The sequence below is a fragment of the Dipodomys merriami genome, unplaced genomic scaffold (assembly GCF_024711535.1).
Source record: "Dipodomys merriami isolate MVZ:Mamm:240054 unplaced genomic scaffold, mDipMer1.0.p SCAF_24, whole genome shotgun sequence".
In the NCBI taxonomy this organism is placed as follows: domain Eukaryota; kingdom Metazoa; phylum Chordata; class Mammalia; order Rodentia; family Heteromyidae; genus Dipodomys; species Dipodomys merriami.
In genome coordinates this window covers 10,463,594-10,491,257 of record NW_027203826.1, presented here as the reverse complement: position 1 = coordinate 10,491,257, position 27,664 = coordinate 10,463,594, and the positions used below count along the sequence as shown (strand labels likewise).

Below are 27,664 nucleotides of genomic sequence, written 5' to 3'. Positions count from 1 at the left end.
AGTCCAAGCCCCAACACCAGAAAAAAAAATTCTCCCAATTATCTATTTTTCATTGCAAAATTATCTGATTATTTTGTGCTTTCCAGAGATTGTTCCAAAGTTGGCTGTTACTCATTTTGATTGAAATTTGATTTAAATTGTATTTCTAACTATAAACCCTAGTTTATAGTAACAAACTTTACATTTTTTATTAGCCCATACATTGGTGTATATTTCAAATATTAATTTTTAAGTAAATCCAAGATGTTAATTTTCTTATTCCTTCAGAGTTTGCTATTTTCCCAATAATATCTTCATCTATTTTATATTAAGCCAATTGAAATTATGTTTCAGTATTAGTGAAGGGCTTTTTGTTGCTTCACTCTTATTTTTGTTTGCTTATTGGGTTTGTAGCTCAGCTGGATGACTAACACACCTGAGGAGTTAATTAGCTCTGTCATAGGCAGTTCAATATGTTTTTTTTTTTAATTTTTTACTAAGTTCAATTATAAAACCAAAGATATTCATTAATAAACTCACTCCCAAAGCCCACAGCACCTCATAGTCATTTCTTCCCTTTAGATATCACCCAGCAATTTTACTTGCTTTCACTGAGTTTTCTTTAAAAAAAACAAACAAAAACAAAACCAAAAAACTAGTCCTTCAACAAATGAAACCTCAGTCTTTTACTTCATGCTTCTTAGCATGTAGAATTAGTGCTACTTCACATTCTGCCTTTTAAAAAATATTAGAAGATGTTAGATATATAAAAGTTTTCATTATGACAGTAACATAACTGTCTATAATGTTCTTTGATCATGTCTCCCCTCATCTCCATTAACCTTTCTTAAGAAGCCCTTTGAATGCATTTGTAATGGTTTTTAGTGGAACTGATTGGGCTACATATGCATATATAGTGTACTAATTTAGTACTTATCCTTTTATTCACTCTGCTTTCCCCTCTACCCTTCCTCACAGTCTCTCTTCTCCACAGTTTCCTTTATATAATCACATCATATTATCATAGTAGCTTTCACACTATAATTCCATGTTCCCTAATGACAGTATGGTCACTATTTCTACTCTCCTATTTTGGGAAATCTTTAAAATACTGCTTTGGGTAACACTAGCAACACTGTCTGCAAAGGAGTTCAATTTGTCCTAATACATGCCAGTTATTTCTTATGTGGGTGAGCTTGTCAGAGAATAAAAAAGTGTTTAATTGGTCTATAAATAACCTGCCATCTTTTTTTCTAGTATAGTTCTTCCATGTCTGTATATGTGTGCATATAAATACAGATATGTTTTGTCTGAAATGTATCTCATTTCTTGCCATAATTTATTACTCTCCTAATTACTTCCTCATTATTTGTTTTTTCTACAAAAGCACTATAATTTTTGTAGGCTGAAAGTTGTAATCTAACAAGTTATTTCCTGATTTCTAAGTGTTAAATTAGTTCTATAAATTTCTTTTTATTAAAATATACATTTGAAATATATCAATAGGTTTCAAATATTTGCTTCGCATACACTAATACCTGCCTTTGATATTTTAACATATTGGAACATATTGGTCATTGTTACTGAGGCCAGTGAAGGGTAAACAAAGGAGGAGGCTGCAATGCTTGGTAAGAAATGTATCCATTATCCTGCCCATGTAATTGTAGCCCCTTTGTACAGTATGTTCTCAAATAAAATAAAATACAATTTAAAAAAAAAAAAAAAAAGAAAAGGCCCTTGAATCTATTTCTTGCTCTGAATGTATATTTCTAAAGTGTGTAGTACTTCTCTTCTGAGATATAGACCACTAGACACCTAAAGACATAGCTTCCTTTCTCTTTGGTGATCCTATGGTATCTGACACATTTCATCTGTAGTGTGTCAAGTGAAGAATTTTCTAGTAGGTTCTTCTACTTCTCCTATCACCTAAATTAACTTTCTACCATCATTTCCTTAGTTTAGATTTTTTGAATCCTCTTCATGAACTTTTCATATCTTTTTCTTTATACATTCTACTCCTAAAAAGTGCCTCTTTTGAGTACTCCATGCTTGAAAGTCAGTTACACAAAAAATTAATTCTACACAATTCATCTTGTTATAGGAGTCCTACAAATATGACTGCAAGTTTACATTTTCTAAATAACTCAGTAATACTATTGTTTTAGCCTCTCAGTGTGCATCAAACAAATACTAGTTTTAAAAAATCTGCAAATGCACCATGTTTTGAAATGCACAGGTAATTTTTCAGTGTTAAAATTATCTATGTTAGCTGGGCGCTGGTGGCTCACACCTGTAATCCTAGCTACTCAGGAGGCTGGGATCTGAGGATCGAGGTTCAAAGCCAGCCCGGGCAGGAGAGACCATGAGACTCTTATCTCCAATAAACCACCAGAAAACCAGAAGTGGCGCTGTAGTTCAGGTGGTAGAGCACTGGCCTTGAGCTGAAGAGCTGAGGGACAGCGCCCAGGCCCAGAGTTCAAGCCCCACGACCGACCAAAAAAAAAAAAAATTACCCATGTTTTGGGTTGGGAAGGTGGCTCAGTGGTATAGTGCTTGCCTTGCATGCATGAAGCCCTGGGTTCGATTCCTCAACATCACATAAGAAAAAAGAAAAAAAAAGCCGGAAGTGGTACTGTGGCTCAAGTGGTAGAGCGCTAGCCTTGAGATGAAGAGATGAGGGACAGCGCCCAGGCCCAGAGTTCAGACCCCATGACCGGACCCCCCCAAAAAAATTATGTTTCAAATAATATTGAAATCCCATTTTTGGATTCAACGATTTTTTATCTCTTCTGTAGATAATATAACTTAGTTACCTATATGTGTTCGTATTCTTATCAAGTAGAATCCTATAATACATGATAGCAATTTTCTTATTTGAAAACTTTCTGTCAATTACCTCCCAATGGCAGATGTTCAATAAATATCTTATTTGCTGGAGATAAGATACAAATTAATTCCTTTTCCCAGTTCTGTATGGGAGAATTACCTAAAAGATGACATTGGAAGAATAATGTACTTACAAAGTCAATTATTTCCTGAATATTAATATATGCACAGCCTCCTAAATAACAAGTCAATGGGCAAGAAATAGATTCTTTCTTGATACAACCAAATCACAAAACATTTGCCAAAATGCAATTTGTTGTTAAATAATAACTTGGTGTTGGCCAAAATTTTCATTATTTTTATGTTTTATTATCTGACTGGACAGAATATTTGGCTTTATACTAAGTTTTCTTCCTGGTAAGAAGTTCTATAAATGAAACTGCATATATTGAAATATAGTAAGTGCTAAAACCCATATTATTAGTTTTATTGCTTTTTTTTCCCTATGTGTGCCACTCTTAAGGTATAAACTCAGGGTCTGGGAGTTGTCCTTGAGCTTTTTTGGTCAAGGCTAACACTCTACCAATTGAGCCATAGAGTCACTTTTGGCTTTTTCTGAGTAGTTTTTTGGAGAAAGAATCTCATGGACTGGCTTTGAACCACCATTTCTCATTTCTCTTCCTAATGAAAAGCTAGAGATTGCAGGCATGAGCCATCAGATCCTGGCTTATTTTTCATTTTTTATTATTTTCTGAAGAGGAAGGTGTTAGGTTTTTAAAAAGAGGTAGCCGAGTAAGAACAACAGCACTCACGTGGTATTCAGGTAAGGGGTAGGTTTATTCAGTAGACCTGCTGGGACCAGGCAAGGTTGGCACTCCACTGGCTGGGAAAGAGAGGAAAGAGCTAGAGCAGAGAGAAAGCAGAGAGAGCTAGAAAACAGCAGCAAGAGAGAGGTAGCAGAGAGAGCTAGAATAGAGCAGTGAGAGAGCTGGGAAAGAGAGGAAAGAGAGAGGAAAGAGCTAGAAAAGAGCAGAGAGAGAGCAGAGCTAGAAAAGAACAGCAAGAGAGAGCCTCTGGGCCTGGGCTAATCTAGGGTATGGGCGGAGAAAGGTGTGGCCACATCAAATTCAGATGTGACCTCTTCCAGGTGTCCCAGTTGCCTAGGTAACACAGGTACTGGGTGGAGACTTTGCTGCGAGGAGGGTGGAGTCTGCTAGCCATCCAGGAGTGGACCTTACATTCCAGCCTTTTAATAATCATGAAATAGGGCGAGGATTCTCTCTGGCTATTTCTTGCTGACAAGGGGCGTCGACAATAGGGGTAAAAGGCTGGAATTTGGTCCCCTCCCAGAGAAGGCAGTGAGCAGCAGCTGTCCCTTGGTGGCTAGAGTCCTTAGATGAAGTCTGGAGAAGTCTCATGAGCAGTGAGGGGCTGGAAAAAAAATACTAGAGAGCAAATAAATGGCAAGAGGAAGGACTTGAGGCTGAAAATGTTGGTAGAAACATCCCTAGCTACTTCTGACATCTGGCTCCTAGGTAGAGAAGTCAGGTGACAAAGGCAAGGATATAAATTCCTGTTCAGTTAATAGGTAGACAGGTATAGACATTGGATGGGCAGGCTTCTTACTTCCACTGACCTCCTGGCTCTGGTTAATTTTGAAAGGGCAGGCACAAAGTAGCTGATGTGACATCATCTCCTCTTACTCCTCTCCAGGTTCCCTTGTTCCCCAGACTGGCTGAGTCTAGGTGCTTGTTGCTGGGATGGCTTGTCCCAATTGGGATTCAAGGAGGTTTGAACTCAAGGCCTGGGCACTGTCCCTGAGCACTTCTGCTCAAGGCTAGCACTGAACCACTTTGAGTTATAGTAGCAGAGTTTGGCTGGTTAGAGATAAGAGTCTTGAGCCATGCTTCCAGCCTGGCTCTTTGCAGGTTAGTTGGGAGATGGAGTCTTAGGGATTTTTCAGCCCAGGCTGGCTTTGAACTGAAATCTTTGCCACAAAAACTCTTTATTATTTCCAATTAAAGCTACAAGGAGATCAAGTAGAATATGTAGAGCTTACCTGCTCCTTATCAAGAACTGACCAACAAATATTCTGCAATGACAAAACTCATTAGATGTGATGAGAATTTTAGCATATATATGCCCAGTATTTTAGAACCATGTAGTCAGTACTAGAATACACAACACAAAACAAAAAAGGCAAAACTCAAAACCTAAAATTTTGACAACGTTTAGACATCTTTGTTAACAAAACACATCAGATGGTTGGGCCTCAGTTACCAGGGCCTGTGAAAAGAGCAACTTGTTAGCAAGACACCTTAGAATAGATGGATGGAGTAGTAAGCTTGGTGGAAGGTTAAGGGTCAGATAGGGCCAAACCCTTAACCCACCATGTGGCCAAGATGGCGAATTCAAGATGGCGAATTTCTGAAAGAATGCAAAGAAAGCCTGAACAAATAGACCAAGCCTACATTGGCTAGCCTTTGAGAGGGAACCTAGAGGGGGTCCCTGGGACCCAGCCTGTGTCGCACTCTTCAAGGCACCATTTATATTAGGTTTTTAAAAAGAGGTAGCCGAGTAAGAACAGCAGCACTTACGTGGTATTCAGGTAAGGGGTAGGTTTATTCAGTAGACCTGCTGGGACCAGGGAAGGTTGGCACTCCATGTGACTGGGAAAGGCCTGGGAATGAGGGATAGCTGGGAAAGAGAGGAAAGAGAGAGGAAAGAGCTAGAAAAGAGCAGAGAGAGAGCAGAGCTAAAAAAGAACAGCAAGAGAGAGCCTCTGGGCCTGGGTTAAGGCCTTATCTAGGGTATGGGCGGAGAAAGGTGTGGCCACATCAAATTCAGATGTGACCTCAGCAGATGCAGATGTGACCGCTTCCAGGTGTCCCAGTTGCCTAGGTAATGCAGGTACTGGGTGGAGACTTTGCTGCGAGGAGGGTGGAGTCTGCTGGCCATCCAGGAGGGGACCTTACAGAAGGAACTTTGTCAAACTTGCACAGTCCCACAGATCAATGTTAAACAAATGAGCCACATAAGTTTTGTATCTTTGTTGTCCTGAAATAAATTTTACAAACATATACAAGCTCATACTTCCTTTCTGCCTTCATATTATTTTAACTGCTTTGATAAAGGTAGATTATCTGAAAGTAATGAAAATATGAAAAATTACTTCAAATAAGAACTGAAAACCATTTGAAATCATTTTACGGAAATCAAACAAGTACATTTTCAAAGGAATAGACAGGTATTATTTATAGTTCAATACATAAATTTGAGATAACTAGATAACTTTGAAAGTTGTAGAATATACACAGACTCTAAGTTAATATACCAGTTACTGTGTTTTTCTCCCTTTTATGTTTTTTTATTGCAAAAATAACGTACAGAGGTGTTACAGTTGCATGAGTAAAGTAATGAGTATATTTCCTATTGAGCATTGTTACCTCCTTTACCACCTCCTTTGTTTTTCCCCTACCATCCCTACCCTCCCCCCTCCCCCCCCAACCAAGTTGTAAAACTCGTTTTTAACATAGTGTCTTTGTGTTTTGTTTTGTTTTTCTGAATGCCACAAAAGTAAACTTTGCTTTTTCTTTAACAAAGTAAAATTAACTGGTTTGCTTATTTTCCAAGGGCTTCAAGTGCTCCTCCCAGACTACCTTCAGGAACGTTTTGTGCAAGCAGCATTGAGCTACATTGCTTGTAATTCAGAGGGAGAGTTTATCTGTAAGGACAACGATTGCTGGTGCCAATGTGGCCCCAAGTTTCCAGAATGCAACTGCCCCTCCATGGACATTCAAGCCATGGAAGAGAATCTTCTTCGAATAACTGAAACATGGAAAGCCTACAACATTGACTTTGAAGAATCTGGTAAGTCATATAATTTACTATAGCATTTCCATCATTGACCACAAACCTTATTAAAAATCTTGTCCTATAGTTTCTTTTTAGTATTCCTGCAAATGGACATTTATGTATTCTTTATTACTGTGTATTCAATATTTTACTGTGTACTGATCTACAGTAGAGGCACTAGAGTTTAACTGACTTTTTTGGTATTAGCCATTTACAAGAGAAAGCTCCTGAATTTTCAATACAATAAATACTTCATTATCTGGTATCTGGTATCTCATGCTCCTTAAAACTTTTCAATGGTAAAAAAAAAACAAAAAACTTTTCAATGGTGCTAAATTTTACTTGGGAAGCAACATACATTCCATACCCTCTTTACATTAACATGCTTCTCATGATTGCTTACTCTCAATGGACATGTTATTTTATAATCATATTTAGATCAACTTTGCGCTGCCAATGAGTTTTTTTACTTTTATACTTTTTGAACGTTTAGGATGGTTTGTGTTTGATTTTTAGTATTTGGTTTTCTTAGTTGTAGAACTCTTAAGTCTCCAATAAGGCTTCAATAGTTTACATTTTAGAAAGCACCAAATTAATGATAGTATAAAATAATTTCTCAAAATTAGAAAAAGATTGATGATATTTATGTCATAAATTTTGATTTAAGAATAAAAATTAGAATTAAAAATAGAGCGGGGTACTGTTGGCTCATGCCTGTAAACCTAGCTACTCAGGAAACTAAGATCTGAGGATGGAAGTTCGAAGCCAGCCTGGGCAGGAAAGTCAGTGAGACTCTCATCTCCATTTAACCACCAGAAAACCTAAAGTGATATTATGGCTAGAGTGGTAGAGCACTAGCCTTGAGCGAAACAGCTCAGAGACAGTGCCCAAGCCCCAAATTCAAGCCCAAGCCTGACAAAGAAGAAATAGAAATAAGAATTAAAACTATCTAGAGTATGGTGAAACTATGTAAGATTTGGTAAAACATATTATACATGCCTAACTTTCAAATTGCATAGACAAATACCAAAGTAACAACAGATTAATAGATTTCAGCCTTTTTAAGAAATATTTTGATAAAAATAGAATATTGAATACATTGAACTCATAGAAGTAGAGAGTAGTATGGTCTTTTCTGGATCCTGGGAAGAGTGTAACAGATATGACAATTAATTTCACAATGTTTTAGTTATGCAGGAAGAGTACTCTGGGGTAGTTATTGTGCAACTTCTGGATATACTTAATGCTTTCTGTAATTTAATGTGATTAAGAGTAGGTTTCACTATTCTTATCTCAGAATTGAAAAATATGGAGGTAATACATATTTCAATTAGCCTGGTTTAGTGATTTCTTATTACATACACAGATCTCAAGCTCAGATTGTATATGATAAATGTATAGAATTATAAGAATTTATTAATGTATAATTAAATAATTAAAAATGCCAAACACATGCTAGAAAAAGGGCCTTATCAACAAACAAAAATAGAAAACAGCAGAGAGAATAATGAATGACACCAAGCATCTGTGATTACTGTTCCTTGGTGCATTTCAATCAATTCAGAGCAGATTTCAAGGATGAAAATTGCTATAAGTTCTTACCTGCTTCTCCAAGAACAGAAAAACCTGAAGTAATGTTTTTAATCATATAGACTAAAGTGATATTATGAGCTTGAGCTGCCATAGATATACAATTAGTCTTTGCATTGTAGATATTTTTCTTATTTTGAATATAAGTATATGGAAGGTTTCAAATTAGGTATACTAATAAAAAGAAATTCCAGTGATGGAATCTTCTAGAATGTTTAGGTCTATACTGCCAATGCTCCTGAGGACTGAAACTGAAAATTCTATGGGGTCATGACTGAAAACTCTGTAGGACTCTGGTTAAGCAAACCAGATTTATCATATTTTGAACCTAAGCACAGGACCTTAAAAAGACCAACTTCTATGTCTACTAAAAACAATTAATGATTGAGATTGTGTCTACTTGAGGATATAACACTCCTAATATTCTAGTCTCTTTAATCATGATAGACATTAAAGCCTTATGTAAACAGACAAATTCTCTTGACCAATAATCATCATTTAAAAATTAGCAAGCATCAGTTTGTTGGGTATGTGTGAATCTAAAAATATCTAGATTCTCTATTCTATTACATTAGGTCTGTTTGATTTATGTGAATGTCATCATATTGAATATAACAGATTTCTAGTATATTTTGAAATCAAGATATGAAATATTTCCATTTATTAATTGCACATCTGCTTTGCCTATTTTTTGTTTGTGGGTCCATGTAAATTTTGTGATTATTTTTATTCTGATTTGTGAAGAAAATAACTCATGTCTTGTTGGGATTTCACTAAGCATGTATATACTATAGGCATTTTAATATGTATCCTGCAAATCCATAAACATAGGATAACTTTACAAATGTGTCCCGTGTATGTTTTCTCAGGTATTTTGCAATTTTCATTATAAATAACTTCTTCCCTTTTGGGAGATTGATTTGTAGGTATTTTAATTATTCATATCATTGAACATTGGATTTGTGGCTATAGTTCTGGATGCTGGGGTATAAGGACACCAAATTCAAAGGAAGTCAGCAAGGCAAACTTTCCTTCTGCACAGAAGAGTATGCCATTAGCTGAAAATCCCTCAAGGAAGAACCCAGAGCAGTTCAGCTGCTCCCTTTGATCCATAAAGCAGCAGGCCCTGCCCCTCTGCTTGAAATGGCTAAGCTCAGGTTCAAAATCAGCTCACAACCAGCAATTTTGAACAGGGTAGGATGTCGTAATTACTCAAAACCTTTATTGCTTTTACTTCCTGATATTGTCTTAGCAGAATAATCAACAAGAAACAAGCCACCAGGTATTGTAAGAACTTTTTTTTAAAGAAGGTTTTATTGTTTTTTGTTGTTGTTGTTGTTGGTCATAGGGCTTGAACTCTGGGCCTGGGCACTGTCCCTCAGCTCTTCAGCTCAAGGCGAGCGCTCCACCACTTGAGCTACAGTGCCACTTCCCATTGTAAGAACTTTTTTTTTTTTTTTTTTTTTGTCGGTCGTGGGGCTTGAACTCTGGGCCTGGGCACTGTCCCTCAGCTCTTCAGCTCAAGGCGATCGCTCTACCACTTGAGCTACAGCACCACTTCCGGTTTTCTGGTGGTTTATTGGAGATAGGAGTCTCGCGGTCTTTCCTGCCCGGGCTGGCTTTGAACCGGGATCCTCAGATCTCAGCCTCCTGAGTAGCTAGGATTACAGGCGTGAGCCACCAGCGCCCGGCCTATTGTAAGAACTTTTAAGCAACCCACTTTGACAGAAAAGACTGCCCTCCACCATTAAAAAAAAGTTCTATTCTTCAAAGTCTCTTAGCATGATTTTACTCTCTATCTCAGCTGTGTTTCACAATTGGTATGATACAGAAATTTGGATGGGGCAGTCTCTATGATTCTATGAGTTAGCCCCACAGCATCTATTTAAAGCTGTTATCCCAATTATAACAATGAAAGACATGAGAATTGAATTCAACTGCATTTCTTCCATTTTCTAATCACCTACTGAGGGATTCATTTACCTCTGAATTTTTAGTTGATAGTCCTATCTTGGGCTGCATTTGGGGGAATGAAGGTACAAACTCCGGCCTGCAATCAAGATACCTACTCCCTCTTTTCCTGCCAGAATCCTATCAGGAGACATCTTATTTTTCCATGCCATATTGCTAGTAGGACTTATTTGTCCTGCAATTACCTTTACTATTCCCCTGGTGTAATTGACAAATATGTTAGTTATGGGAGGCACTTTCCTATTTGACAAAAACTTTAATTTTTGAACTGACAGGGTAAGAGATAACCATAGTATGGGTTATGCTCCATTTGACCAGAAAAGTCTCAAGCTAAATTCTACCACAGTACCACCAAATATTAGTTCTAACAATGGCGAGAGTAGATGAATCCCCGACTCCTCAAAAGACTGTCTTTCACTGTACTCAATTTCTCATGAACTCTAATTGTTATCGCCTCTGTAGGCAAGGTGGTAACAAGTAGAGGCAAGAAGTGAAGTTAGAGTTAAGTATTGATAACTTAATTGACTAAGGCAGAATTAATAAACCATAGGAAGCAGTGAGCACTGTCCTTCAGTATTTGTGACTCTGAGCCTCTTATCTTGAAAGAGGGATAATCATGCATGCTAGGACAGTAGGCTCTATGGCCCATCACAAAGAAAAGGGACAATCCGGGTGCTTAGCACAGCACACATGTGTATGAACTACTTTTATTTAAAATGCAAACAGAATATTTTAACTATTCTAAAAGGCAGCTGCTTCAACATTTGTTTCAACAGCCATGACTTGTCTTAAATATTTTACCCCTACTACAATGACCTCCAAATTATTGTCTTCCGAATTAGAAGACAATGTTGGAACTAACAGGGTTTTATAATAGTGAGCTCCATTAATTGTAAACAAAATGTTATTGTCTGAGAGGAATACCAGTAAGAATAATACCTAGCCTGTAATAACTAAACACAAAAGGATCCTCATAGAGTAAGGAATTATAAATATGACCAGGGGATTACATTGTTCCTCATTTGTCTATGTTTATTCCTGTTATGCCACTAACTATTGTTAGTTGACTATCCCACATTACTCTTTTCCTTATCAGGATAGATAATCACCTTCTGGGACCTTAAGCTTATTAGGGAGTATTGAATTGGACAGTTAGGAGGAAATCTTGTAAATAATAATGGGCTTAAGAGAGCTCCACTGGTGAAAGGAAGAGTGATAACCTTATCAGTTGTTTGAAAGTCATTAGATAAATCCAGGACTGGATGACACAGACCACTGTCTTCCTTCAAAGACTCAGTTTACACAAGTTAGCAAGTCCATGCTTTTTCCGTAGTACAAGCTGCCTTACATTGGTGAGTAACAGTTGATAAGGTCTCTCACAAACCATCTAGAGTGTCCTTTTCTTTCAAGTCTTGATCAGATGTCATCTTTTGACTTGTATTGGCATAGGGAGACCTCAAGATGTGGAATCTGGGCCAACAGTCTTTGTGGCCTTGAGGGATGATAGGGATGAGGAGCTACTGAAAACATAGGAACTGAACTTTTGAAACAGGGTGTCTAGAAGGCCAGTCCAAATAATGGAGACCGCCTATGTGACTGCTATGAAAAGGTCTTAAACTGGGTTCTTCTTCCTGGAGGCAGTTACTTCAAGGCCTATTTCGCAGATTAAACAACCTTCTGCCATCTGATTTAGTCAACTACATATCCCTGGGGACAAATATGTTCTGAGAATAATATCACATATAGTTTGTGGTCCTGATAAGTTTATACTAAAACTTTATTAGGTATATAAAAACTTGATATCGAGCCCGGCACTGGTGGCTCAAGCCTGTAATCCTAGCTACTCAGGAGGCTGAGATGTGAGGATCATGGTTCAAAACCATCCCGGGCAGGAAAGACCATGAGACTCCTATCTCCAATAAACCACCAGAAAACCGGAAGTGGCGCTGTAACTCAAGTGGTAGAGTGCTCGCCTTGAGCTGAAGAGCTGAGGGACAGAGCCCAGGCCCAGAGTTCAAGCCCCACGACCGACAAAAAAAAAAAAAACAAAAAAAAACAACAACTTGACATCGAGTATTTTCCTCACATTTGGGAATAGCTAGTTTTCCTTATTGATTGTAGGAGGTGCCATTTCCCAGACTGGAGTCCCTTCCTGAAAGAATACAGGAGCTAGGGTGGATCTTGTGCAGTAGATGAACTACTTGTATTTCCAGGTGAAGTGCCACCTTCTCAAAGGCTTCATCAGCCAGACTATTTTCTTGCACTTCAACAGAGTCCCCTCACTGATGCCCTGGGGACATGAACTATTGCAATTTCCTCAAAAGAATATTTTTAAAAATCTAATCTGTTAGTATATATATATATTATATACTATTATATACTATATAATGTTTTATATATATATATATATATATATGAATGTATATTTAGAGTCCAAATACATTGTTCCATCCTATCCTTTTACTGTTTTTTTGATGTTGGTTCTTTCTGATCATGACTTTAAGTGTTGTCTCTGAGCTTTTGTGCTCAAGGCTGATGCTCTACCATTTGAGACACAATACATTTCCAGCCGTAGATATGAGTTTCAAGGACTTTCCTGCCCCATCTAGCATCAACCACATTCTCAATCTCAGCCTCATGAATAGATAGAATTACATGTGTGAGCCATGAGCACCAAGCCCTCCTTTCCTTTTAACATCTTTAAAGTCTGGTTAAGTGCAAATAACTCAGAAGTTTATTAGGATCAGTTATTAGGAAATCATCCCAATTCTACATTATATAATTTAGTCACATCCACTACTGAATATTTACCCACATCTACTGCTGAATACCCATTATGCCTCTTTCCCTGTATCATCCTGGAGGAATCATGACAAATAACCTTAAGTATGCTGTAGAAAGGAGTTTCTGTGAGATCTAAGCCTTATCAATCTAAGGGGTTCTGAGTCTAAGGGATTCTGAGATTCTCAGAATCAGAGAATCTGAGTTTCCTAAAATCTGTCAGTCATGTTCCTACCTTTTGTTATGTGATTGTAACCTGGTGACATATACTAATTATTCCAAGAGACCTTGGAATTCAGAAGGATCTGATCACTTCCCAGGAATCAATAATTCTTGTTATAACAAGGACTCAACTGAGCAATCTAACAAACAACTGTTTGATTATCTAGTACTAATTCTCACCAAATCTGAAATTGTGTTGGGAGTATTTTAACTATGTTTACCTTATCATTTCTGCCCTCAAATTTCTCCCCAACTTCAATGGCTGTCTCCTGAAAGTGCTATCTTAAAATGGCTGCCACATTTAATAAATCTCTTCTCGACCAGTTTTTACTTTTTGAGAGGAGGGGTACATAGACATGAGTTGTTAAAATCCTAGGGTTTGGACTTGAGGTCCCAGTGACAGGAGTCAGTAGTCTGAAGCAACTTAGCTTTTTTGCTGTGCTGCCCTTCCCCATTGCATCTGTTCACTTTGAGCTTTTCTGACTGGGCCTTAGGAATGGAATCAAGATATTTGTTCTCTTACAGACAGACCTGTTTGAGCTCCAAATAGCAGCATGAAATGAACACAATGAGAAATAACATCCATATTTCTGTACAAACAGAAACATGAAAAAAAGATACTAGCAGCAAGGAAATCCTCTATGCCAAGGTTAGCATTCTTCTAAATGGACTAATGGGAATATCAAAGGGAGCCTCAGTAGCTCTCCTTTTTGTTGTTTCCATAGTCTTAGAATTCTTATTCTCTTTTTTGCCAGGTTTCCATAATGAACTTTTCCTGTGTACTCAATTCCCTATTGTATACCTCTATTGTATTCAACTCCCTTTACTAGGGGTTCTCACACATCCTTAGATTTTTGTTTTTCATTCTTTTCCAATGTTTTATTCTTCTAATCTGGGAGTATAAAAACACAAAAACAAAAAACTGTGGATCAGAATTTTGTTCTTGCTACTTATCTAGAATGTATCTTAGTCACACACACACACACACACACACACACACACACACACACACACACACACACACACACACACACACACACACACACACACACACACACACACACAGAATATAACCAACCACCAAGACAGTATTTCAAAGCTCAATGTTTCCTGACTTGGACTTGCATGAAGTTACCTGGTTGATGTAGTTTTAGTCTGGGCACCTTTCTCTGGGTCTCTTTACTTGGGCTCATTTATTGCACTGTGGATTTACCTTTGGTTCTGAATCCCTTGTCAGCCACCATGGGATACTGCTTTAGCTTGATCTGGAGGCTTCCTGCAACTGGACAGCAGGATGCATCTCCTGCTAAGGATGAGATTCCAAGATTTTGCTAGGTGATATGGAAGACCCTGGATGATCCCATATGTGATTAGATATGGCTGGAGGTGTTGGGGGTGTCATGTAGGAATAAGGTCAATGATTGGAAGGAACTCTGTAAGGCAAACTTTACCTTTGCACTGAAACATGCAACATTAGCTGAAATCCCAGCAAGCAAACACAGGAAACAGGTGGGTTGCTCCCTTTTTATCCCTAAAGCAGCAGGCATTGCCCCTCTGCTTGAATTGGCCAACCTCAGGTTGATAGTCTGCTAGGGTTGGCCAGTTTAAAGAGGATGGGATGTCTTAATTACTTATACCCTCTGCTACATTCTATACTTGTTGGAATTGTCTTAGAATAATCAACAAGGTCCCAGCTACAAGACCAAAGTGGGAACTTTTATGAACCCAACTTGATAGAAAAGACAGCATTTTTCCAAGACTGTGATCTTGATTTCTGTTATAAGCAATTTTCTCTTGGCATGTTGAAATACTAAAGATTTTTAATATTTATTTCTATTTTGTAAATATGATGAATTTATTTATCAATACTGACAGTATTTGATGAAGTCTGGGAGATCATCTCTATATGATCACATTGAGTAGATATGATAGTTTGTGACTGTAATCTCAGCTACTGGAGAGGGAAAGATCAAGAGGGTTCTGGTTTGGCCCTAACTAAAATGAGAGATCAGACGTTAGTGTTTTTAGGTTAGTCTGGACAAAAACATAATGAAAACTCTTATTTAAACATGATGATGTGTATCAGTAGTCTTAGTTTAGGTTAATAAGAATGCAGACTAACTCTGGGTTAAAAGAACAAAAATCAACAACAAAAACCCTGAAGTCTAAGATGCAACTTAAAAGCAAAAGGCACTGGAAAAATGGTTCAAACAACAACAGACCCTGAAATGAAACCTTAGTTTGGTTCATTCAATGACAGCTTATCTTTCTTATTTCTAATTTGGATAATCATTATTACTTTTTCTTGCCTGATTTCTCTGGCTACAATGGTCAGTGTGAATACATATCTTTATCTTGTTTCAGATCTATTATAAAAAGCTTTCAATTTTTTTCCATTCAGCTTTGCTGTTAACTTATTACATATACCTATTATTACACTGATGCACTTTCTTTCAATACCTAATTTGCTCAATATTAGTATGAAAATATATTAATTTCTTTCAAATATATTGTCTGAATTAAAATATGGCATTTTATTTGTCAGTCTTTTGATGTTTTATATCATGAATAAAATCTGGTGGTGCTATGAAAATTGGATATTCACATGCAGAAAATGAATCTAGTCCTTATCGTTCGTGAGTTATGAAAGCAACGGAAGCATATTATTACATTCTGTACATATGCCACATCTTCTTCATCCATTCTTCCACTTAAGGGCATATGAGTTGATTCCATATCTTAGCTATGGCAAACAATTCTCCAATGAACATGATTGTGTTGGTAACTTTAGTGTGGCTTAGTTTGTAGCCATCTGGGTTAATGCCCAGGATTGAGTTTGCTGGAACACAAGAAATCTCTATCTTTAGACTTTTGTGGTTGAACAAGTTTACATTCCCACCAACAGTGTAGTAGTGTTCTCTTTTGGCACCATCCCTGCCAACATCTGTTATTATTAATTTTCCTGATAATGGCCATTCTAAGTGAGGTGAGGTGGAATCTCAATGTTTTGATAACTATAACCCCTCTGTATATAGTTTGCAATAAAATTAAAAAAAATCATGTGATGCCATCCATAGCTACTTTATGTTGAAATGTAATTTTGCAGAATTTTCTGCTGAGAGCACCAAGGGGAAATGCCTGGATCTATAATACTCCAAATTTTAGCCTCCCATGTGATTTAGGCAACAAAGCACCACATCAGCTAACCAGTTGAGACTGGGTCTTGTGAACATTTTCTGCCTGAGCTGCCCTTAGGCAGCCCTTTTAAGTAAGGGCAGCCCTTTTAAGTAAGTAGGATTACAAGCATGAGACCACAATGACTAAAACACACAAATAGCTTAATTAACTAAAAAACTTACTACACACACACACACACACACACACACACACACACACATATGGTAGCATAATCACATTTATACTAAGTTTAATGAGAAGCAAAATTCACTTATAATATTGAAACTCAGATGAATGCTACCCTTGCTAAGTAAAAGGCTTTTGTGATGCTGTGGGGTGGAGAAGCTCCTTTGGTACTAAGAAGTCATCATTGATTTATCTATAGGCTGAATATATATTTAATTTCTGATACTGTATATAGAGGTACATATAATATAATAAATTAATATCATTTAAAACTAAGAAATGTTTTGTTAGCTAAACCCAAAATATATGATTGCACAGTAATTTAATTAATTAATGTGTTTAATTTTTACTTTATGTCACATGGACAAATTGGTAAAAGAATGTTTGGAGGCAGGTAATGTTTAGAGATGGTGAGGAATGAATTAGAAACCACTTTTCATAATTCAGATTTATGATCTTGTCCACATTTGGGCTGTCCAAAGGCTCTTAACATAAAGTGTCACTTGTATTAATATGAGAACAATAATTTATTATTTCTGATATAACATCTCTGAGAATAATTAAACATTGAAACATTTAATATTAGCTTTTTTGTTCTAATGTGATATGCTGTATTTAACGGATTTTTATTCATTGTGTTAGAAATTTTATGTTCCACTCTAGATGATGGTTTTCTTTTAATTTTAATATTTAATTTCCTGAAGAATGAAATTGTATATTTTGTTATAATATCCTGTTAAAAACATCAGTGTAGTGGTGGAGACAGGAGGGCAGGGATGGTAGGGGAAAAACAAAGGAGGAGGCAATAATGCTTGGTAATAAATGTACTCATTACCTTGCTCATGTAATTGTAACCCCTCTGTACAGTATTTTCACAATTAAAAAAACCATCCACTAGTGTGAAATTGAAAATTAAGTCATACGTGTGTGTGTGTGTGTATGTGTGTGTGTGTGTGTGTGTGTGTGAGAGAGAGTTGTGGGGCTTGAACTCTGGGCCTGGGCACTGTCCCTCAGCTCTTCAGCTCAAGGCGAGCACTCTACTGCTTGAGCTACAGAACAACTTCCGGTTCTCTAATGGTTTATTGGAGATAAGAGTCTCACAGACTTTTCTGCCCAGGCTGGCTTTGAACCGTGATCCTCAGATCTCAGCCTCCTGACTAGCTCGGATTATAGGCATGATCCACAGGCACCCGGTTACAAGTCATAATTTTTACAGCGTATTTTTTTCCTTTCAAAACTATTAAGATAAAGTAGCAAACTGTATTAAAAACACATTTGATATTTTAAGTAGATTTTGTTTTAGGAAAACTTTCCATTTAACTTAGAAATGAAGAAAATAGTATTGGTAATGGGGCAATTATTATATTGGGAGATTTCTTTTTTTTAAATAAGTTTTTTACTGTGAAAATACCATACAGAGGGTTACAATTACATGTGCAACGTAATGAGTACATTTCTTATCAATCATTATTGCCTCCTCCTTTGTTTTTCCCTTACCATCCCTGCCCTCCCATTTCCAGGACTACCCTGACCCCCCTTCCTCCACTCGCCCCACCAAAGTTGTAAAGTTCATTTTTCTACATAGCACATTGTACATCTCATTGTTGCAATTGGTCCACCTGTAACCCTATTTAAACAATTTGTTTGTTCTCTTCCCTTCCCCAAATTTTACCATCAAATACAGTGAAAACAGGGGTTATACCATGGGGGAGGGACATACAAAGCAACAAAACAATCACTGTGTGTGTGTGTGTGTGTGTGTGTGTGTGTTAGAAACAATAGCAAGAAAGAAAAAAAGACATTTGAGTCCTTATCTTGGGGTTCATTTTGCCTAACATCAACTTATCTGACCGTTTCTGCTTGTCTCAGATATATACTAGTTATTGCAAATAAGGGAAACCATAGGATCTATGTTTCTTTGGGCCTGGCTTACTTCACTTAATATAATTTTTTCCAAGTCTTTCCATTTCCTAACAAATGGGGCAAGGTCATTTTTTCTGATGGAGGCATAGAATTCCATTGTGTATATAAACTGCATTTTCTTGATCCATTCGTCTACTGAGGGGCATCTGGGTTGGTTCCATATCTTAGCTATGGTAAATAATGCTGCAGTGAACATAGTTGTGCTGGTAGCTTTAGTATGGTCTTGTTTGTGATCATTTGGGTAAATGCCCCAAAGTGGGATTGCTGGTTCATAGGGGATAGGGGAGCTCTATGTGGAGTCTTTTGAGGAATCTCCATACTACTTTCTAAAGTGGTTGAACAAGTTCACACTCCCACCAACAATGCTGTAGGGTTCCCTTCTGGCCACATCCCCTCCAGCATCTGTTGTTATTAGAGTTCTTGATTATAGCCATTCTAACTGGGGTGAGTGGTATCTCTGTGTTGTTTTGATTTGCATTTCTTTTATGGCTAGAGTGGTTGAGCATTTTTTAATGTGTCTATTGGCCATCCTTCTTTCCTCTTCAGAGAAGTTTGTCTGTAAGTCTTTAGCCCACTTATTTACTGGGCAGTTGTTTCTTTGAGGATTTGTTCTTAGGGAATTCAAACTCTACTACAAAGCCATAGTAATCAAAACAGCTTGGTACTGGCACAACAAGAGACCTCAGGAGCAATGGAATAGAATTGAAAACCCAAATGAACCCACAGACCTTTAGGCATATAATCTTTGATAAGGGAACTAAAAAAATAGAATGGAAGAAAGAAAGCCTCTTCAGTAAATGGTGCTGACAAAAATTGTTTAATAACTTGTAGGAAACTAAAGCTAGATACTTATATATCACCCTGCACCAGAATCGACTCCAAATGGATCAAGACCTCAGGGTCAAAGGAAACACCATGAAAACATTACAGGACAGAATAGTAGAAACCGGCACAGGCTGAAATTTTCTTAATAGAGACCCAGAAGGACACCAAATCAAAGAAAGATTGGACAAATGGGACTACATGAAGCTGCAGAGCTTCTGCAAGGCAAAGGAAATAGCTAGCAAGATAAAGAGAAAGCCCACAGATTGGGAGAAGAGCTTCACTAGCCATACAACATATAAGGATCCCATATCTAAAATAGACCTGGAACTCAAAATATATTAGAAGATTTCTAAAAGGCATTTCCCTTTCCTTAAAATTTGATGATGCCATTCTTTCTGATGCAAGTATAGAATTCCATCATATTGATAGATAGATAGATAGATAGATAGATAGATAGATAGATAGATAGATAGATAGATAGATAGATAGATGATAGATAGATCAGATTTTCTTGATCCACTCATCTACTGAGGGGCATTTGGGTTGATTTCATATCTTAGCTATGGTGAATAATGATGCAATAAAATAGTTGTGCTGGTAGCTTTACTATGACCTTGTTTGTGATCATTTGGGTAAATGCCCAGAAGTGGGATTGCTGGGCCATAGGGGAGGAACAGTCATACTTCTTTCAGGAGTGATTCAACAAGTTTATACTCCCACCAACAGTGCCGTATGGTTCCCTTCTGGCCATATCCCCTCCAACATTTCTTTTTATTTGATTTCTTGATTATAGCCATTCTAACTGAGGTGCGGTGGAATCTCAATGTTGTTTTGATTTGCATTTCTTCTGTGGCCAGAGATGTTGAGCATTTTTTCATGTGTCTATTGGCCATTCTTATTTCTTCTTTGGAGAAGTCCCTCTTTAAGTCCCCTCTTTAAGTCTTTAGCCCACTTACTGATGATTTGTTTTGGGGGGATTAATTAATTAATTGAGTTATAAGTATATTTTAGATATATGAGGCTTTTGTCTGTTTTGTGGCTAGTGAAAATCAGTTCCCAATCTGTGGCCTTTCTGTTGATCTTGCTCGCTATGTCCTTTGCCATGCAGTAGCTTTGCAATTTAATGCAATCATATTGTCTAACCTTTCTTTAATTTGTTGTGTTTCTGGATCTTTATTAAGAAAATTTCAGCCTGTACCAAGGAACCCTAGAGTGTCTCCTATTCTTTCTTGTAATGCTTTAGGGTGTCTGCTTTTACTTTGAGGTCTTTGAACCATTTGGAGTTGATTCTGTTGCAGGCTGATATGTAAGGATCTTACTTTAATTTTCTACATGTGTTTAACTTGTATTATGTTTTATAAATAATGTGCCATCTTATTCTCACTTCTTTCTGAATTAATGATAAATTTAATCTGTGATTATTGGAATCATGATATTCTTATAATTAATAATCTTATGAAAACTGAATGGGCTCAATTGAGGTAAGACATATGTATTAATATTTTGACATATTACTTTAGCAAATGTCATTCTTGATATATAAGCAATATAAGGTATTTTATAAGCTGTCAACAAATACTTTTAACAGGATTACTTCTATTAAATGAAAAAAAAATTGTTGATCCAAGAATGGATACAAGAACAGAGGGAAATATATGGCAATTAGTTTCATTACGTATTTTCACACTTCATCAGAAAGGAGAAATGTTTTCTAACATTATAAGGACAAAGCTAATAAGCTCTAAGGCATACTTTGCAGAAAGTTTAAAATATGGGAATTTTATAATAGCCTTATTTAAAAAAGTAAAGAACAATGTAGTTGCTATTCTTACTTTTATGTAGGCTGTTTCTTTTTCTTCTTAGAAACAATTTTTCTCACAGAATATTTGTGGCTCTTAGTTTACATAAAAACGGCATTTTCATAAGAAAATCATCATATTTATATCTAATATTTGAACTTGAAGGGTACATATTATACACCATAGTATTTAATAAGTTACCAGTATTTGCTATTTAGTGTGTATTACCTTTTCATATGTAAAGCACAGACATTTCTCTGAGAAAAGTGTATTTGATTATTACCATTGCACAATGTATTGGTGAAGAGCAGAAATTTATACTGAGAACCAGTATTTTCTCTGCAGTTCCTCAAAAAAACATTTCGCTGAGTAGGAAGATCCATTGAAAACACTCTAAATTAAATCTGATGATGGTTGTTTATGCCTGTGATCCTAGCTTCCCAAAAGGCTGAAATCTGAGAATCACAGTACAAAGGCAGCCCTGAGCAGAAAAGTCCATGACTCTCTTATCACCAATTAACTAGTAAGAAGTCATGGGTGAGGATATGGTTTACATGTTAGATTGTCAATTTGAGGGAAAAAGCCAAGCAAAATTATTAACCATAGGTGTTGTTTGAACATGCAAAGTACAAAAAACGTTTCATTAGTTAGCTAATTACTTTACCTCAAGCGAACCATGCCCATAGTGTTTCCTATTTATCTAACTGTCTTCTATCTATTGTCTCTTTTTCTTTTTCTTTTTGTTCTTTTTTCTTTGTGTGTGTGTGTGTGTGTTTGTGTGTGTGTGTGTGTATGTGTGTGTGTGTGTGTGTGCCATTTCTGGGGTTTGAAGTCAAGGCCTGGATGTTGCTGCTGTCCCTGAGGTTTTACTCTCAAGACTAGCATTGTACCACTTGAACTACAGCTTAAATTTCAGCTTTTGGGTAGTTAATTGAAGATGAAAGACAAGGTGAATGCTCTACCCACTGGATGCACAGCGCCACTTCCTGCTTTCTGGTGGTTTATTCAACAGTTTCATGGACTTTTCCTGCCAGGCAGGCTTTGAACCATATTCCTCAGATCTCAGCCTCCTCAGTAGGATTACACACATAAGCTATAACCATTGCCTAGCTTGCCCATAGAATTTTAGTGATATGAATTAATAAATTTCATTCAATGTTGAGTCAATTTGTAATGATCTGGATACCATAGGGAATCTTGAGGAGGTGAAGAACTCCAACCACATGGAAGGAAGGTAGGAAGGAAGGAAAGAAGCAAGGAAAGAAGGAAGGAAGGAAGCAAGAAAGGAAGGAAGGAAAGAAAGAAGGAAGGAAAAAAGGAAAAAAAGGATAAAAGGGAGGTAGGGAGAGAATCGAGGAGCGATATAGTGGAGAGAATGAACTGGGTACAAATCTGTAATCACAGCAATTGAACTATAGAAGGAGAAATATCCCAACCTCTAGGCCAGCTTCTGCTGCAGTGTTTAAGTTCTATGCAAGAATGAACTACAAAAAAGCTTCCAATTTGTCTTTAATAAAAAGAAAAAAGAAAAGAAAGAAGGAAGGAAAGAATGAACGAGCAAATGAACTACAAGATTTTTGAATGAGAACATTATCAAGCTTAGTTTTTCATGTATATCCACTGAAAGTTTGTTGTTTGAGTTATTTTGCCTCATCTTCCTAACACTCATGCTCAGCCTTTGGGATAGAAGGAAGTGAACAGGGCAGGCTATGTGTTTGCTAGGCAGCAAATTTTGGTTAGAAAATGACAGCACACGCTTCCTATTGGCCAAAACAGATTACCTAAGCTATCTTCACACAAGGAAGCATAAATATATGAGAAAACTCTTAAGGACTTCACAACGGACTGCTCTTGTTAGCAGATATTTGGCTTACTTCTTTACCCAGATACAAAATATAAAAAATAAAACAAAAATCACAAGTATGGCAGAGTTCAACGTTGTGAGTGAGGAAAGACAACTTATTTGCTGAAGGCAGATATATCTTTTGAATCTAAGGTATGAACCACATAGCAAGTTGTAACAATCCTTCATGACCATCCCAGGGAACCATGCAGAGCCAGACACAGGAGAAAGATTATTATAAGGTTTAATAGAGGGGCTAGATCTCCCTGGAGGAGGGAGCATATGGTGTCCAGGTTGGTCTGGGAAGAGAGTGAGTACAGAAATGAGGTAAGTGCATACAAGATAAGTCTGGGCAGAGAGAGGGGGTGAATGACTTGTTGTATGGTGGGAACTCTAGGGCAGGGAGGAGCTCAGGTCTGGATGGAGCAGAGGAAAGGTTGGGATAATTCTATCATTCCCTGCTTCTTTGTTTAATAAAAATAGGGGTAAAAGGCTGGGGTAATGAGCAGGGATTGTTTCTTCTGAAGCTACTTCCTGCTGTAAAGGTGTAAAGCGGCAAAGTAGTCTGGAGTCCCTGATTTGTTGCTTGGCTGGGTACCATCCAAGAAGCATTTGCTTGACAGTTTGGTTGGTAAAGGTCCTCATCTTTTCCATGACAATAGTTATCAGAGCCAACTGGTGTCATGTGCTCATTTGGCTACTTCCTGCTGGCCTATGGACATTGAGGATCACTCGAGCTAGGGTCTTTAGGGTCCAGATCAGAGCTGAGCAGGGCAGGGCAGTGTAAATGAAGACTCTGCCTGTAGTAACAGGATGGCCTTGACTTGTTCCCAGGGATATCCTGGGTGGGTGGGGGTGGGGGTGGTGCTGCTGTTTTCCTGTTTTAAAAATGTGTTTGGAAAAGTCAGGAAAAAGCTTACAAAGTGGCAAGATCATTAACATGAATGGAATATGAGAATACATGTTGCCCATGGCCCAGAAAATTCCATTTGGAGCATAACCCCAACTATTTCTCTTGATCACCTGGCTCTGATTAATTTTGAAAGCAAATGTAAAGCAATTCAATTTAGAATGTTATTTCCTCTTACTCTCCATGGTTTTGTTGTAAGGACTGACCTCATGGCGGGGGTCTCATACTTGTTACTGGGATAGCTTGTCCCAGTTAGCATTCACAGGGCTTGAGACTAGTGCTCTACCACTTAGTGTCACCAGCCTCTGTCTGGTTACTTACAGTGAGAGTCTCTTAAGCCATGCCTCTGGTCTGGCCCTTTGCTGATTAGTCAAGAGATGGAGTTTTAGAGGGATTTTTTCATGCCTGGGCTGGCTTTGAACTGTAGCAAATAGAGTCTTTGTCACAAAAGGCCATTTCAAATTAAATCAACAATAAGATCAATGGAGATAGAGATTACCTATAACTTTTTAACAATTGACTAACAATTACTTGCCAGTGTTTTATAATAACAAAACTCAATAGATGTTTTTAAACTGTAACTGATTACAACATTTAATTTTTAACAAATATACAGACCTTTTATTGGGCTACAGCAGTGTAACTGGTTTAGCACTCTGGTTTGCAAAGGCATTTTTCTGGTTGGATGAGGAAAGCTGATTTCTAGTTAACCCAATAATGCCTACCTGTGTAGGCCTGTAGACAGATCTCAATAAGGACATAATCTCAGGTCCACAAAATTTCTTTCCTTAACAGATGAATTTATGTGGCTGATGCTAGCCTAAAATGAGTGCCAATTAGGACATTGAGCATATACAGTGGGTTTGGAATTTAAACCATCCCATATGTTTTAGAACCTCAGCTTTTTACAACCAGATATCACAGATGAATGGCATGTTCTTGCCCAGTTATGAAGTAGGCAGACATGGACATTAAAAAGGAATGCTTATGAACTATCTTCCTGTGATCTCCTGGCTGTGGCCAATTTACGAAGGGACAAGTACAAGTGACCCCAGGATGTGACACCATTTCTGTCATCCAAGCATTTGCCTGTAACTGCTTCTGGATGTTCCAAATTTGATAGGGTCCCCAGAGTGCCTTTCTCCATGCTGGGAAGGCATTTTCCTTTGTCAGTTGCTGGACTTGAACTCAGGGTTTGAGTGCTGTCCCTCAGATCTCCAGCTCAAATGTAGGGCTCTGCCACTTTGGGCCCTAAAGTAACTCCACTTTTTCAGCACTCTGCTGGTGGATTAGAGATGACAATCTTACAGGGACCTTTTTCTGGCCGGGATGGCTTCAAACAGTAGTTTTCAGATCAATGAACCTTTCAAAAAGCCACTTTTGAAAAAAGGCCACTCCAATTAAAAGTAGCAAAGGTGGTCATTGGAAGTAGTTTTATAAGCATGGTTTTACCTGGAACTTATTAAGGACAAAGTTGCATCTGACAAAACTTGTAAGAATCCTTTGTCTTTTGCTATGGACCTTCTGGAAACTGTAACAAAAAACCTATAAGGGCAAACGGGAATAGCAATTAAACAATCATTTGGTAATACGAATTTTTTTTTTCCACTTTGAAGCAAACACTTTAATTTTTTTTCTAGAATGCTAGCAACTCTACTTCCCACATTTTTTTACAAAGGGGGCACCGTTGGTTTTTTTTTTTTTTAATCTATTTTCCCAATATCACTTTAATTTACATTTAAATTCCCCATTTGAAACACTGGGCAACACCCATTAACTCTTGGCCTAAGGTTTAAAATGGCCAATTTTTCTATAGTCTGAGTTACCTTTAAGACATTTTGAACAAATAGCAGTTTTTCCTTAATGCAGATACTGACTGACAGATGGAAGGGAACACAAACAAAGAGATAATCTTATATATGTGTTAGAAACAAATGCATGAAAGAAAAAAACATTAAAATACATATCTAAGGGTTCATTTTCCTGACATCACATTATCTGACCTTTTCCGCTTGACTCATACCTATACTAGATATTGCAAATAAGGGAAACCATGGAACCTATGTTTCTTTGGACCTGGCTTACTTCACTCAATATAATTTTTTCCAAGTTTTTCCATTTCCTAACAAATGGGGCAATGTCATTCTTTCTGATGGAGGCATAGAATTCCATTGTGTATATATACCACATTTTCTTGATCCATTCATCTACTGAGGGGCATCTTGGGTACCCTGGGACCCTAAAGCTCCCACAAAAGTCTAGTGCCCTATACAAAAATTGTTAATCTAAACCTCAGGACTGGTCACTTACCTGTGAGTAGGACAAACATTACCAGAGGGGTGGGTGTGATTCCACTTCCAAGAGCTTTTCTGGGGATTTACCAATGCCAAGATGGTGCCCGTTAAGCTTCTCTATTATCCACCACATTGTCAGTGCTAGAAAGGACTCAAGCTTTAATGGAACTCTATGCTTAACAAGAACAGAAAGCCTCTCTTTAAAACAATGCAATAATCCTTTAAGACCTTTATAATGCTCAAATCTCCATTTAAAAAAATATTTTGCCTTAAAAAGTTTACATACATACATTTTTTTGTGCACAACATAGGGTGCAAAATGAATACCATCCTACATTTTCCTGAAGTTTTTTAGTGGCAAGAGACGTTTTTGCCATATCAAATACTTTTGTTGAAGAATGTGGAAGTTAAATTCATCCTACTCAGTAGCTTTAGTTGGAGTAGGAAGAGCTTATCTGAAGCTAATCTCAGTCCTTGCCAGCAGGCAGGCAGAGTTGGGGGGGGCGGGGAAGAGAGGTGCTGAGAGGCAGAGAAAGAGAGAGGGAGAGAAAGAAAGAGAGAGAGAAAGAGAGAGAGAAAGTTTTAATTTCCCAAGCACTCACAGAAGTGGAGTTTTAAATTTGGGGCCAAATATGATAGCAAATAATTTTAGTTATGTCCTTCCTATGGTAAGTAACTTTTGGAACCAGAGCCTGCTGCAGAAAGCCTTTGGCAGTGCAGTTTGGTTCCTAAAAAATAGAAAGTTTACCAATGATAAGTCATCACTTTCCCATGGGATCTCTTGGCCACAAAAGGCCCTTGGAATGAGGCTGAGACACTTGCTAAGCTTTTTGGGGCCCTGAAGCCCCCACAGAGGCCCAGTGGCCCGAAGAGCAGAATCTCTGGACTGGTCACTCACCTGGAAGTAGGAATTAGTTGATGCTCGATGGGCAGGAGGTAGAGCACTCATTCAGAAGAAAGTTACCTTGGTGGTCCTCTGGTGATGGCGTTGTAGGACAATTGGCTAGGTTCCTGGTGCAGCTGGTCAGACACCCATCTGAAGTGGAGAGGGGAGCAAATCAACAGGGGAACCTATCTCAGTTTTGGCACACCAAATGTAAGAATCATTTTTGACCATCCCAGGGTACCACACAGAGCCATGCAGGCACAGGAGAAAGATTATTATAAGGTTTATTAGAGGAGCTAGATCTCCCCAGGAGAGGGGGTACATATCCTGATCCAGGTAGCAGGTCTGGGAAGAGAGTGAAGATGGAAGTGAGGTAAAAGCATGAAACGTAGGTCTGAGCAGAGAGGGAGTAGCCAATTGTGTGGTGGGAACTGTAGGGCTGGGAGGAGCTCAGGTCTGGGTGGAGCTGAGGACCAACGTAGGGGATAATAAAAACAAAAGTCACTGAGACACTGAAGTATAACTGTGGATAGGGTCATAACAAGATGAAGTTCCCTCGCTCAAAAGGTTGTATCAGAGTGTAATGCAAACTCAAGT

At 37.8% G+C, this 27,664-nt stretch overlaps 1 protein-coding gene across 7 annotated transcripts in view; it reads left to right on the top strand.

Moving 5' to 3' along the window:
• Brinp3 (BMP/retinoic acid inducible neural specific 3) overlaps positions 1 to 27,664 on the top strand; it is a 407,230-nt gene that overhangs the window by 257,571 nt on the left and 121,995 nt on the right. For all 7 annotated transcript variants that reach the window (XM_070034061.1, XM_070034060.1, XM_070034063.1 and 4 more), the window contains one exon: positions 6,439 to 6,675. In XM_070034061.1, coding sequence (XP_069890162.1) covers positions 6,439 to 6,675 — 237 coding nt within the window. The remainder of the gene's footprint in view (positions 1 to 6,438; positions 6,676 to 27,664) is intronic.